At 41.6% G+C, this 15,463-nt stretch overlaps 1 protein-coding gene across 7 annotated transcripts in view; it reads right to left on the bottom strand.

The window, feature by feature from the left end:
* Nucleotides 1-3,285: 3,285 nt before the first annotated feature.
* The window catches only part of TAMM41 (TAM41 mitochondrial translocator assembly and maintenance homolog), a 129,753-nt gene continuing 117,575 nt past the window's right edge, over nt 3,286-15,463 (bottom strand). For 5 of the 7 annotated variants that reach the window (XM_083429227.1, XM_083429228.1, XM_083429226.1 and 2 more), the window contains 2 exons: nt 14,659-14,721; nt 3,286-8,721 (listed from right to left, as the gene is read on the bottom strand). In XM_083429227.1, the coding sequence (XP_083285353.1) occupies nt 8,648-8,721; nt 14,659-14,721 (137 nt within the window). In that variant the 3' untranslated portion in view covers nt 3,286-8,647. The remainder of the gene's footprint in view (nt 8,722-14,658; nt 14,722-15,463) is intronic. The other 2 variants (XR_014508484.1, XR_014508485.1) reach the window with 1 other exon arrangement.

Here is a 15,463-nt window from a genome sequence, read left to right as displayed (position 1 = left end):
TCTGGTCCATGGGGTCACGAAGAGTCGGACACGACTGAACGACTAAACAACAACAAGACTCAAAATAACATTGTATTCTAACTGATGGCACATTCACACATCAAATGATGAAAATGCACTGCAGGCATGAGTATCCCTCCTGCCCAGGTCAAATGATACGGCACAGCAGCTAGCTGATTATCACTTGCAGTTATTCTGTTATACTGCAGGACCAGCTGGCATTCCATATACTGGACTAATTCATAAAGCAGAGGAGCACTAAACAGACATATGCAACAAGGTTCAAAAAAGGAGCCTGCAGCTGGGTTTCAGCTTCAGGATAGTCTAAATATAACACTGGATACTTGAGAAGTCAGATATCTAACATCCTGGAACAACATGCCGTGCAATTATGCTCCATATATTGCTTTGGGGGCAAATTAGATGGGGGGGGGAGGGGACTGAGCAAGTGGAGAACAATAAATCTTTCAAAAGTTTGTTGTTCTATTTCTCAAGCTTGCATTGTCTCCAAAGTACCTCACCAATTCTGTACAAAGCACAGTAGAACAGAATTCATGCCACTGCAGTCTGTGTTATAATTCTAGCACAACGCTGAACTGCTAGGGTTGGTCAGCTTGAAAACTGGGTGAAGGGTGGTTTCAAAAGGCTGTGGAGAAAAATGCAAGCAGTAGAGTTCATCCTTAAGACAGAATCAGTGGGTGAATTCAAACAACCAGGTTATTCATAGACACTTTCAGCCATCGCCCAATATCCTGACTGGTCACTTGACACTTTCAACATTTGGTGACTCATTCACAATGGTCTTTTAATAGTAGCTGCCAAAGTGAAGTCCCATCTGATGAGATTCTCGGGTGTCTGCTTGCCAACAAATGGCCTGGATCCAGAATATTTTCTCTATTCCTATGGCATCTTAGAGTTAACTCACAGCCATCTCTCCGTCTTGCTCACTGCTGAAGAATCCCAATGTTCTCCTGCCTTCTTATAAAGTGGCTGGATTTGCCCTTCTTATATAATATCCCTTATTAAGTGTGGAGAGGTGAGCCAGAATTTGAGTGCTGTCGCTCATTTGACTCTGGTTCATCTTTAGGTAAGATGGATGAAATTACACCATATACTAAGCCATGGGGATACGAGGATCTTCACATGAAGCTGGGGAAGCAAGGACCAAAGGCCTTCACTTCAGGCTGCAAGTTCCCAAGGGCAGAAGCCTGTGCTTGCTTGCTTATGTTGCTTGAATTGAATGGATACAAACACTTTGATAGTACTAAGGAGGAAGGAAAGAGCAGCTACCAAGCACCAGGATCAGTTAAAGCTATTTACTGAAGCAGGGCTAGCTAATGTGGTACCTTCCAGATGTGTTAAGAGTACTACAACTCCCATCATCTTGGCCCATTGGCTGGAGCTGATGGAAGTTGGCTCAGCTGGTAGAGCAGGAGACTCTTAATCCCAGGGGTGTGGATTTGAGATTCAAGATTCCTTCACTGCAGGATGTTGGACTAGATGATCCTCGTTGTCCCTTCCAGCTCTATGATTCTATGAACAATATCTGGAGGGCGGCATGTTGTCCAGACCATGAGCTATAGAGGACAAAGAGCAAGACACACAAGATTGCTAGGAAGCAGCAATTTGGGTACTAAATCTAAAAAAGTGAACACAGAAGAGCACAAAAGGAAAGAACAGAATACAAAAGTGGTCAGCATGATGTAAGTTTTTAGAAGTGCACAAAATTAAATATGCGCTTATCTAACATTAAAGGTCTGTGGTAAATGTTCATTTCCATATTTTAGAGGGACTCCTAATGCAACAAACCACACTTTTCTCCATATCCTTCAGTCACACTGTATAATCTCTCCCATGTCTGCACACTTGTCTGTAAGAAAGACTTTTCTGAATGGGGTTTTCTTTGGCATTACAACTGAACAGGGTGTTTTCTATTAACAAAAATAGGAGGCACTCACAACATCGACTACTATAGCTCATGATTCACTTGTGGCTCTGTGCCAAAACCGAAATAGATCGAAGGTCTGTAGGCTCCAGAGGAAAGGTAGGCTACTACTTTTTTATTTATTTTTTTAAAAAACAATCCACAAGAGACGTGAATGATTTACAGAGAATTGAAAGAAAAGGCTTTCAAGACTGTCCCTGCTAAAAGGGAAAACTTTTCTTATGTCCTGACACATACAAGATTTACTGTACAGTCTACAATATTTGCAGAGAATGCACAACTGGAATAAGCTAGCCTACCCCCCCCCCATTCAACTGACTTAAAAAACCCCCACCTCTCTCAACTGTATGTAATGGCCTGTTTGTTTTTGTACACAAACAAATTCTCCACAAACCTTGCCCAAAGATGCATTATATACTTTAGCCACGTCAGACAAATAAAACCGACTCAGGTTACAGTCAAGCTCCATAATAAAGCACCTGTAATGTGTAAGAGACTCTGCTATTGGCTTGCTGGGCTTTGGCTTTACACAGAACATCTGCTGCATATAAAATGCTTAATTAGCTGTTGAACTGTGTCGGTAACTTTTCGTTTTGGTCTCTGGAACGTAGCATTTGCTTTTTCTCAGCTAGCAAGTTTCAAGTTGAAGGCAACAAAGCTCTTTGCCGAGACAGAGGGGTTAACCTCCAGCCTCCTTCTAATCTGATCAAGTTACTTCTAATGCTCTGGCCCATATTTTTCATGAGGGTGATGTCTTCCAAAGTGGCAACTTAAGTAAACTTCTTAAACTGGTCTTTATTATGATCGGTCCATCTCAAATGTACACTTTCCCCCCAACTGTCTTGTTTTGCCTACCTTATGAAAAAGGGTATGTGAAATCAAAGTATACTTGGATATAAAAAATATACGGATGAGATGTTATGTGCACATCTGTTCACACTTCCAAAAGAAAAACCTATTTATAAACTATTGAAAAATACCTCCAGCACAACAACGTAGTTGTCTTTCCAATTGCAATAGTCATACTTATGCTTTGATACTCCAGCAAAGTAAATTTAGTGCATCCAAGAATCTTTCCCTTTTTAGCTTCGCTTACCCTTCGCTATACCATCTGCCATCTTGCATGATGAAGTAAGCTGATGCTCACAGAGGCTCTTGTCACAATAAACAGCTTAAGAGTGGCATGCTTGTGTACTTTTCAGGAACACTCAAATAAGACTGTGTATTGCTTATATATTAACATTTGGTTTAGTGGGGATGGGAGAAACTCTTATGGGCAATTAAAAAAGAATTGTTGTAGCACAAGTAAGAGTCACTTCCATGAGAGACATTGCACACACTTTTGTAAATGAAGAAAATCTTTAATAATAATAAAAAAGTAAGTTTCGCTTCCAGTTATACAGAATAGGCCAATGCTCCCAGAAAGTACACAGCACCCATTTGCTTTAAAAGGTTCTTGCATAAATTCCCCAAATCTGCATGTTAATATTGAGAATTTAAAGAAATTTGGAGCGGGGGTGGTGGTGGTAGTGATGTAGGGACACCTTGTAAAAGATGAAATCCGTGGAAATTTGTGAGAAATACTAACACCTCTAAAATGCATTTACAGAATTGTGTGAATGTTCCCATAAATACATACTGAAAGATTTGGTGTGTGTATGTGTGCTGCCCTACCACCCACTAGCCACCCCACCAGTGTATTTGCAAGTACCAACTTAAAAACGAAGGAGGAACTGTTGCTTTAAAAAAATCATTTCTTAAAATGCAGCTTTAAATACAGAAATAAATGTCCACAAAGGTACAATTCAGCAAGAAAGGAAGAGAGAATACACCAATGTTAGAGGGGAAAAGGGAGATAGGGAGTTTCAGCGGTGCATGACAATCAATTTAATTCACCAGTTTAAACACAGTTATTCGATAATAGCCATCTTTCCTTCACAGAATCTTTTGGGGGAAGGTACTCCACTTGTGGTGGTAGCGGCTCAGATTCAGAAACTTTGGGATGATACTGCTTGATATCTTAAATACATTTCTGTGTGGTTTCTGACCTAGATATGGCACTGAAATTTCCTTGCTCACCCTCCCAGAGGAGCTATAAGGACAGAAAGACAGATGAAGTTCATCCTCATTAGTTCTACTGAGTCTCTCAGTGGCCTTTGATACTTTGTCACCTTCAGTTCACTTGCCTTCAAGGCACTACAGGTATGTTGGGCATCCTATTCCTTCCTGATGCACAAATGCCTGAACGTGGTGCTGGCACTATAGCTTGACAACCGTGTGCTATGGTGTCCTACAGAGTTTCAGCTGGGGCCCATTCAACTTTCATTCAGATTAAAAAAACATGCCACGAGTAAGAAACAGGTGGGTTCATTTTTGTCATCTCAAAAATGACAAGGCGGCTCAATGTGTATGGGAAGTGGTATCCTGCTCACTATTGATGTGAATTTGTACTTCCCCTTGAAGAAGTTTACAGCTTGGGGAACTGTTAGATCCCAGCCTTTCAGTGGGTGTTCTGCGTGTTGCTTTTCATCAACTTCTGCTGCCTCTGGGCTCTCTTAGAAAATGAAAGGCATGTTGTGGTACTATCCAGGTTAGACTTTAAAAATGCATTGTGCGTGGGACTACCACTGGAGACTGTTTGGAACACAGCAGCTAAATTTTTATGTGGAACACACTAGCCTGAAGATCTTCTACCTGTTTTAAAGTGCTTTCACTGGCTTCCACACACAATTCACATATTGGTTTCAATCATATATATATTTATTACTAATATTTCTATACCAGCATTTAAGGTTTGGGACCAAAGTATCTGGAGAACCTCCTTCTCCCACATAAACCTACCTGATCCTTTGGAAACTTTCCTCCTGATGCCCCTCCCTTCCTGTGTTCAGTATCATCAGAGGATAGACAGATGTTCATGAAACAGGGCCTTATCAGTGGTGGCACCATATCTTTAGAGCAACCTCCCCAAGCAGCTCTGTAAGACTCCAATGTTACCATCTCTTGGCTTTGGATATTTACATAAGTTTTTTAAATATTGTAGGGCCAGAAAAATTGGTTCCCAGTATCCTCTGGATCTCGGTTATCTGCGGATCAGACTGCATAAACTTTCTTTCCCACTTCACTGCCAAATCCCTAAGCAACTGACCCGAACTGCTATCAGGGAAGCTGCCAAGTTCCTGGAAGAGGTCAAGCAGAAATTCTCTCCTTCCTGATCATTAACCACTTAAGACTGAAATAACCCTTCGTTAGCACAGGGCACGGGAAACCTTCAATAGCATGTAATTGCCCTTTCTTTTGAAATAAGTAAATGAATACAAAAATATATAGCTGACTCGCACAAGCGGACACAGGAAATTGCCTTATACCACTGGTGCAAGTCAGACCATGATGCATCAGTATTATCTACTCTGTATTTTGTGTAGTGTTTTATGACACTGCAACTTTAAATTGTTGCTAAGCCACCCTTAAGTACACACAGGCATTAGAAGCCTGAAGCAGAAATTTCTATATGAATAAATGCATATTCTGACTGGCAGTGGCTCTCCACATTTTCATGCCGCAAAGGTAACTTTCATGCATGTATCCTATCACTGAGCTGTCCCATTGGAACTAGGAGTGTGCACTGACCACAATATTTATTTTGGACCCGAATTGGGGGTTTCAGGAAACTGCCTACCTTCATTCAAGGCACTTTTTAGATTTTCTGATTCATCTAGAAGGTCCATTTTGTTTCTCCCACCTCCAAAACAGTATCAGCTATAATTTATGGAGTGGAGGAAGCCTGCCAATTTACATGCAGTTAGATCTAGGGCCTTTTCTACTGGACAGTTTTAAAGTTTGGTTTTTGTTTGGTTTTTTAAAAAAGGAAATGCCTTAACTTTTAAATTCTGGGGTAGAATATATATCAGGCAATCTTGCCAATTCTGAGGTCATGAATCCTGCCAAATTTCAGAAGCAAAGCTGCAAAGGTTTCTCTTCAAGGGGTCAACAGTTTTAGCATTTTGTGAGCAGCTGGCCTGAAAATTGCAGGCATGGGGGAGGCACCCCTGAATCTAAGAAACCTGTCAAATTTCAAACCAAAATTTCCAAGGGCTTTTGAATCTGATTTTGGGGTGGGAAGAACTAAATGGACCTGCTTTTCTAATAAGATCATTCCCGTTGATTCCAAGTTAGATCCCTCAGTCGCAAAGGACCTCTTTCTCCTGACCCTGACATTTTCTTCAAGCTAGAGACATACATTTCAGTTCTGCAAAGTTGCTTCCTGTCCCTATTAGCTCCACACAAAGTTTTCTCTATGGTAAAATCCGAGATACATTTTTCACTTTTCACAGGTACTTGTCTGCAGAGTTTGATGTCTGGATCACCAAGGTGCCACAAAACGCTTCAGAGCTTTCCCTTTTTGACTTGTGAAGAATCACAGGGATCCCATTTTGCTTTGGGCAAGCCCCAAAGCCGCCCCCCACCCCCAGGCACCCTGCTTCACTTTGGGATTTGACACACAAAGCGTTTCTCAAAAGACTGCAAACGGGATGAATAACTTCTAAATTGTATCTCTCACCTCACTTCAAACATGGGTCTGCCCCCTACATGTGGTATGATGCACCTGCTGCTATCCCACGGCAGAATTCATGGTATGTATGCTTCATTAAAATCAATGGCACTGACATGAAAAGTACACACAGGATTGCAACCTTTGGCTTTCAGATTGCTTAGTAAAATGATTTAGAAAGCTCAAATATTTAAGAGTCTGCAAGAGCTCCTGAATTCTGAATTAAAGGCCACAGCTACTTTCTAGAGCTGCTCAGTACTACTCCGTATAAGATACTTATCCATGCAGAGGGTGAGATTGGCCCCCAAATTGCTTCTTAGATGCCTTCAAGTGCAAAAAGTAATCAGGATTTTGCAAAAGAGCTTGTTGTGAGAAAAAGTGTCAACAGTGCATTTCCCGCATTAGAAACTCTTCCATGTAGTTCCATACTATGTTAGCAATCTGTTCTACTTTAATCATTTGGGAACACAATAATCCTGGAAGCTGGAAATGTAAAGCTCTCCATCATAAGACCTCACTATATTTCAACAGGACTAAAATATAAGAAAGTTTTTCTAGAATTGATCAAGAATACGGTACACCTCTGCCATTTCTCAGAGACAAAATATGCACATCAATAAGCTCATTTGACTATTTTTAAATGAAATATAGCTTATTTTTGTACAGCTTTTGTCAGAATTTAAAGCCTTCGTGTGTGTTTTTCTACAATCAGTCATCAAGCTCTTGTGCCACCTGGGCTGCAAAACACATCTGTATACATTTACCTGCCTTGAGTTCATGAGTAAGAGTGGAAAATAATCAAATTAAAATTACGTTTTAACCTGAGCTCTTGTAAGTTTTCAAATCAAACATGAACTAATGCATAACCATTTATCATGTATAATCTTTAACAGAACTGTCCTTTTTATTTCCCTAGTTCCTCCTGACTTTAAATGCAACTACCATGTGAACTGCAGCCCAAACACACCTTTTGCATGGTAACCATCTGTGAAAAGTTGTTTGGATGAGAAAGCAACTTTAAGCAAATGGAGGGGTGGGTGGGTAGGAAGGGAAACAAATCTATACAGCTCCTCACAAAAAAACCCAGTACGTATTTTCACTTTGCCCTAAGAGAAATGAGTGGTAAGGTCAATGCTGTTATTTGCACCCCCTTTCTTTGGTTGCCTTCATTTGTGCCCCAGTAATTAAAATTCACAAGTGGTGGGGGTGGAAAAACAGTCTATTACCAGTAAGAAAACTGTTCCCTGGTTTTAACCACAGGCAGACATTAAAAGCACTAGCAGTGCAGCAGGACTCTTAAATTATATACCTAAACACCACACATTATTGGACCCAGAAGCTCAACTATAACCCGACCTTGTTTTGAAATATGACCTGCTCACCGATATTTGGCTGTGAATTATACTGCTGTCAACTATGCCTTAAAAACAAATGGCTGACCTTTCGCAAAGTTACTTGGCATGTAACTCTACACAGAAAGAGGGCCAAGAGGAAAATAATTCAGTACCATTCAATGGTTCTTAAGCTGTGTGATTAGACCTTTAAGAGTTCTTGGTGAAGTTAAAGATGCAAGAGTACGAGCCGCTCTTGCAGAAGAGTGGTTAGCACAAACTGCATGCTCAAAGGACATACACACACTCTATATATATATTTGTAAAAGAATAAACTTTTGTAGGAGTCCTATTTATAAGTTCATTAACAGGATCCATGAAGGGGCCACAGGGCCATGAGCACTACCCTCTCCAACCTTCCTACCCTGAGCATCAAGATCTGATGAGAGAGATTGAAAGCACATTCAGCTGAGCAGGCCTATAGTCCTCCACACGACTGGGAACCCTGATCACACAGGGCTCCTTTTTTAAGGATTGTAACATAACACAGCACATATACAAACAGTCACTCTGGAAAGGTAGAAAAAAAAGAAGTTCTAACAGCACAAGGAAGGAAGGAAACCCACTTCTTGAAGAAACCAAAACTGGTGACCTCCTGTGTTTATCGTCTGCGCAACACTGTTGGTGTATAAATAGCACAAACGTGTTTCTGCATATTCTTAATTTTCCAAGGCAAGGTGATGTAACAGGTCAAATGGGAATAACCTTCAGCCACAAAGAGGATCAGCTGATTTTTCAAAAAGTCCAGTCCTCTGGGTGTCATGTCTTCCTCAGCCATCCTTTTGACATTTTGTACATCTTCTTCATGCTGTAACGCACAGATTTTTTTATTCCTTTAAAAGAAAGAAAAGAAAAAAATGAATTACAGTGGGCCCCTTACATGGGGAGACATTGCTTCTCCCTGGCTATGACAGAGTGCAAGGGTTCTCAAGGGCCGAGGAGGTATGCTAACATGGCTCAAGTTATCGGAGGGCTCATCTGCTCTTACATTCTGGCTGCTGTTTTAAATCACAATTTATTGGCTTTTTAATTTTCTTGCATTATTTATGTTAGTAAATATGTCAGTGTATTTTTGTCAGCCACCTTAAACAGAAAAGCACAGCAGAATAACTTCACAATGCTTATTCCCCCCCCCCCCACTTAAATACTCTTCATTATTGCTCCCCATTAACTGTTTTAATAATGTATTGGCTATTTTATAATGCTTTTTTTTGTAAATTTTGGGCCTGTTTCCTACCCTGGACTCCTTTGGGAAGAAGGTCAGGGTATAGATTAAATAAATAAATAGCAATAACTAATAGACTGTTGAACAACAAATAAAACACTGAATAAATAAACAGCAATAACTAACAAATTAACAAATTTTAAAAGTAGGAAAAGGAAGCCGGACATTTAGGACAGCTTCAATAACTAGTGTTTTATACTTCTTTACCTGGTGAAGCATCCCACAACTTTATGGCCAGTTCTTAAATCAAGAGAATTTGACAATACAGTATACACCACCTAATTAATCTATTTTAACTAGTCCCCAATGCATTTTTGAAGACTCTCCGTACTAAATCCTACTCTTTAAATGTCTCATGACTTGAGACTCCACAGAGGTAGGTGTGTTTGCTGTAATCTTTCTGCAAAGATGACCATCTTCAAGATTTCCGTCAGCAGTCTGCTGGTGCTGTGTAACTAAATACCACACATGCAAGTGCTTCCTTCTAGCGCTGCCATTTGTCACTTTGAAAACTTCCTGGTATTTTCACTCAGAGAAAATGGAACCACCCCCCAGGCTTTTTCAGGGTAGATCTGTTGCCTGATATAGCACCCTTTGCTTTCTATTGCTCACTCCCATATAGCCTGGAAAAACAGCTGCCACGTTTCATGGTTGACATCTGCACCTTGCAATATATGCTACATGCAAGCACTGCAGGATGTTTCGTTCACTCAGAATGAAGCAGACCAATATCTATCAAAATCTGTCACTCAGACAAGAAACAGCCATCAGCAATCAACATGGCAGGCAAACACGACTGCCTACATGGGAACATCCCTATGTAACTATGAGAATAAGGGGAGGACAACCACAGGTTATTTGCAATGAGCACTGCTCATGCTTCCTTTGAAAAATCTGAGCTCAGAACCTGACCACCTCACTCATTTTACATTTGCATGCCCCAGAGGGCCCCAACACTTAATATGCTTCACCATCAAGGAGATACACAATGATATGCTTCAAGGTTTTTCACCAGAAGCAGAAAGAGAGGAAGTCAACTCTGAATTTCTTAATTTTAGGATGACATTGTGTTCCTGAGAATTCATGAGCAATTTTTCATTAATAAGGATGGATCAAGACAGGCAGCTGAATCTGTCTCCAGCTAAGCTACGCAATTTTTACAATATGTTTTAAGAACCTTAAGACCAAATTGTCATGAATTTTTCTTCTACCTAGTCAATAGTATTTTCTGATTGCACCTTTGAAAAAGGGTATAATGAAAAGGGGTAGGAAGTAGTATTCCTCTTGTTGTATAACACAACAGTCATTAGAGTTCACATTAACAGATAATGAGTAGTATCTAATGGGCGTCACCCCACCAATTGGAGGGATCCAGCAGCAGAATGGGGAGGGAGACCATTTTTGTCTACTCCTCCTACTCGCACCTGCTCCCATGTGCTATGGAGAAGCAAAGAGACACCCATTGGTTAACACCCAATATGACAAGCTTTGTAGAATAAATATTTGGCTATATCGTTAGTAACAACACTGTACTGTTGTTCTGCTGTAACTGAAGAGATGGTGCCGCTAGAGTCCATGCTTAAATCCTACTGTTCTAATAGTGAATTCATTCTCTGTGGATCTTTATAGAGACAAAATGCTAACACCCACAAATAATAAGCAAGCTTAGGAGAACCAGAATGTTTGCAAAAGCACCAAAACTATTTAAGGCACAAAACCTCAGAGGAACCCCAAAACTACCCCATGAGGACTTGGGCATACTGAGTAGGCATGGGAGACTGATAGACAGAAAAGGAGGGGGAAGTGAAGGCACATCCTAGAAAAGGACATGTGGCACTTAAGCCAGATGGTAGTCTTAGACTCAGCGGTGAAGCAAGCTGATTGGGCACCTGGGGCAGCACCCAGGGGCAGGGCTAGCCAGGGCAGGATGCTCTGCAGGGCCTCCGGAGTCTGCCTGCCTCCTCCCACCCAGCTGCCCTACAGCTGGGGGGGGGGGGAGAGACTGTGGGCAGACTGCTTGGGCAGCATGGAGCCTGTGTGCACCAAAGCCACCACATCTCTCCCAGGAGAGATGTGTGGCTCGGGCATGCTGCAGGCCCTGTGGTGAGTGCCGCCCGCCATTTTGACACCCCCCTCAGCGGTGACACACTGGGTGGCCAGGGTGTGGTGGAGGCGGGCTACCCCAAGCTACTGGAATTTTCTGGTCTTTAACTATCAGTCTAAATGGGGAGGGCTAATATCAGTGTTTTTCCTATGCAGCAGTCTGAACGTAGCCTAGCATTGTTCAAAGCTTCAAAATCTGAATACTCAGGAATACCTAGAAGAGATATGTTGGAATTAAATAGCAATGCATGCCTTGGCAGAAAACTAAGCATTGCTAGATCATTACTGCAAATATAACAAAACATGGCTTTATTTTACACAAGGTTGCCAAATGCAATAACTGTGTGTGTGTAACACACACACACACACACACACACACACACACACACTCTCTCTCTCCTTAGAACATTTTCAAAGCTTCTAAAAGTTCTAAAAGATCATAAGGCCAAGAGGAAAAATAAATCAATGGATGGTGCCACTTCTAATAGAAACCAGACCAGAAGTCTTGCCACAGATTTTAGAAAACACACAGGCCCCTTTTCTTGAAAAGCTAAATAGGGCATCTGACAGTAAACAAAAATATAGGGCTCAAACTAGTTTAAAACCACGCTGGCAGAAAAAGATGAAGGGAAACATTACCAGTTGTTTTAAAAGTCCTTGTTGTGCTCCCTGCCAAATAATGTTTGCAAGCAGAGCACAGCAGCTACATAATGAATGCCATCGAGGATCCAACTGCCTACCATATGGCCTGTAGATATTTCAGGGCTTAACAAGGGCTATGTTACCTGTGTTTCAGCATGTGATAAACTGTTTATAAAAATGCAGGCATCATATTGAAACAAGTAACCGTTGAGATTGCTGAATGTGAGTTGAGCAACAGCAAATGTTGACAGCATATAGCAAGTCCTCCCTAGATAACAACCATATAACTGCCCGGGAAGCAGAGAGAAGGAAAAGGGGGACATAAAAGGAAAATGCAAGTTGCTAATGCAACAACGTCTGGCTTTTGAATTCTGCCTCAAGCCTGCCATTAAAATTTGAATAAAGTCTGCGTGGGAAAGAGGAAAAAGGGCGTAGGAGATGGGTGGATAATACACCAATGATAAATAATACTCATACAAGTCTGTGCTAGTTCAAAGATTCATTAGGAGAATTACAGTTGTAACAGGAGAAGGATGGTTAAGTGGTTAAACCGGTATCTTTGTATACTGCTGAATATATGAAAAACACCCACACACAGCAACCCAGCTTAATTGTGCTTATGTTCTTAAGACATCTGCTGCACTGCGATCAACCATGCTTTTCTGTGGGGAAGCCACAAACTTATCTATTAGTAAATTAGTGTGTGTTAAGAGCTGAAAGTCAAGGCGCCCAGGAATTCCCACCAATTAAACAGTTCTAAAACAGATGGTTAATGTGCCAGGATGCAGGTGTTAGCAACTGGCCTCTAGTGGCAAACATCTCATGTATTTATGAACCGTCAACTGTGCTGGAGTGAGGCCCTCACAGAGTACACTTTAACTCTTCAGAAGCCTGAAACAAAAGTTCCCTGATCTGCAGATTATGCAAAGAAGAAGAGAAGGAAGGCCAGTAGCTCCTTTGTTGCTTCACAGCTAAGTCAACAGGAGTAACAAAGTTAACTTCCCCGGGTGAGCTTCCTACACAATTCATGAACAGCACTAGCATGTGGGATAATTGGACGGGGTGTGGGTGGGCAGACAAAAATCCAGAACTGAACATACTGCAAGCCCATGACAAGGAGCCCATCAATGCAGGTATAATGTGTAATTTGGCCTTGATTCTTTCTTTTCTTTTCTTTTTTCCTTTTTGCAATATCTCAGATGACAGATAGGGTAGAATTTATTATATTAGATTTATATGCCACTCTTCATCAAAAGATCTCAGGGTACTTCACAAGATAAAAGATTGTAGCATGCATGTGAAAAGAATTAGTATCAACTGGGTGGTTTGAATCATTGAGAAGTGCCCTGTAAGTGTGAACTGACTAAAGAGAGTTTGTGGTTAGGTGGCTGCAGCAGACTGAGCACTTGTGATTGTAGGCAGAATCTGCATAGGGGCAGTCAGGGGGGCTGCGGTGGGGGCGGGGCCGCCCCAGGTGTCACCACTGAGAGGGGTGACAAAATGCCGGGCGGCACTCACCACGGGGCCTGCAGCACACCTGAGCCACACATCTCTCCTGGGAGTGGTGCAGTGGCTTGGGTGCCCACAGCCTCTGAGCTGCCCAAATGGTCCGCCCGCCGCCTCCCCCTCAGCTGTAGGGCGGCTGAGTGGGAGGAGGCAGGCAGACTCCTTGGAGGCCCCATGGACTGTCCTGTCCTGGCTCACCCCAGGCGCCCGATCGGCTTGCTCCACCGCTGAAGGCAGTAAATCTTGATGGAGCCACAGCAGGACAGACTATCCTAGGGAAGGGCAGGGATGGGCAGAAAAGGGAGGATCAAATATAATATACAACGATATATATATATACTCTGATGGATTTTCTAGTTGAGGAAGTGATCCTGTAGGGTTCACATCTCTATAGAACAGCGAGATGCATACAGCCATCGACAGAATCACTTCAAAGGGTCTTGTGCAACATTTGGGAGGTTGCACTGCTTCCTGCTATTCCATAGAGTTATGACTGATGTAGCGGACTGGACAAAATCTGGAGTGTAAGTCTTCTTCTTTGGTGATCACTTGTAGCCGAGTAAGATGGTTATGTATCAAAAATCAGGTCCGTGAATTTTAATATTGTCATAATACTGTCAGCTCATTTACCGTATTTTCCGCTCTATAAGACGCACCAGACCATAAGACGCACCTAGTTTTTGGAGGAGGAAAACAAGAAAAAAAATATTCTGAATCTCAGAAGCCAGAACAGCAAGAGGGATCGCTGCACAGTGAAAGCAGCAATCCCTCTTGCTGTTCTGGCTTCTGGGATAGCTGCGCAGCCTGCATTCGCTCCATAAGATGCACACACATTTCCCCTTACTTTTTAGGAGGGGAAAAGTGTGTCATAGAGCAAAAGATACGGTAGATAGTTTGTTTTAACTATGCAATGCCCAGTTTAGTGAGCCAGTAACTCAGCCTACATTTCAACGAGTAACTGCAGAAATATTTCTCAGAAGCCCAAGAGTACATAGCATAGATCTGTTAGCAGAGACAGCAATATGATGCTCACCGAAGTGATTAGAATGGCTGCTCTCAGTGGCAGACAAGAACTTCCCATGCGGAGTGTTCTGTATACAGCAGATGCTGAGCATCTCCTGAACTCAACTGAAGGGCTGGTTCTTAAGGTACTTGAACCAACAGGCTCTCTCACTTCCAACCCTTAGATATGCAAGATCATTTTTTATTAATTTCTGGAATAGAATTAGCCTTGCATGTGTATCTTCCTCAAGGATATGGTCCATCAGGAAAACCCAGCACCACATGCTCTTACCAGCTGTTAGGGTGGTTTTAGCACTCTGAATTAGGCTGGACGATCTCACAATTCCTGAAATGCCTGGAGAGAGAGGGAGCGAAAGAAAGAAAGAGGATAAACAAAAACAGATGTTATCCATGATACTCTTTTTTTTTTTAAGGTGGTGGTGGGGTTACAAGTCAAATATTTTTCCAGTAACACAGTAAACCCAGCATGACAGTATTGCTTGCCAATTACCCTAACAAAAGCTGTTTATTTTGCTTTTATCAAGCAGATTCAAAAGCTCATTAAAATTATTTCGTGCTATTTAACACATACATTTACATTAAAAAAAACAAACTTTTGAAGGCCATTTCACTACACAGAGAAAAACTTGGATTTTGCAATCAAATATATACCCAATAAGAAGCCGCAGCAAATCACAGTTCTTTCATTATTCTCATGCAGCTACTGGGTAATTGTCATCAGTGAGTATTGCTGGTATGAGGCACATCTTCACAAACACACATTTGTTGGATTCACCATAAAGTATGAAGAGGCCTCAAGTGCTGTTCATTAGCATTAAAATATTTTCCAGAAAACTGGATGCCACGCCTTTGGGAATGAGCTACTTTCTACAAGTAGAGAACAATATAGTGCCCAAGACATGCATGGAAGTACTTTTGCAAGCAGCAACACATACTTTCCCCCCACTGTGAATATTTATGCATGCTACATATTTATGCATGTGGGTATAGGGTATTCAATAGAAATTCAATAAATAATAATAATTAATAACAACAACAACAATATAATAGGTAAATGTAAAGGTGCCCCTGCCCGT

This window comes from Podarcis tiliguerta (assembly GCF_965153285.1).
Source record: "Podarcis tiliguerta genome assembly, chromosome: 2".
Taxonomy (NCBI): Eukaryota; Metazoa; Chordata; class Lepidosauria; order Squamata; family Lacertidae; genus Podarcis; species Podarcis tiliguerta.
Note: the sequence above shows the minus strand (reverse complement) of the source record. Positions and strands in the feature narration are given on the sequence as shown.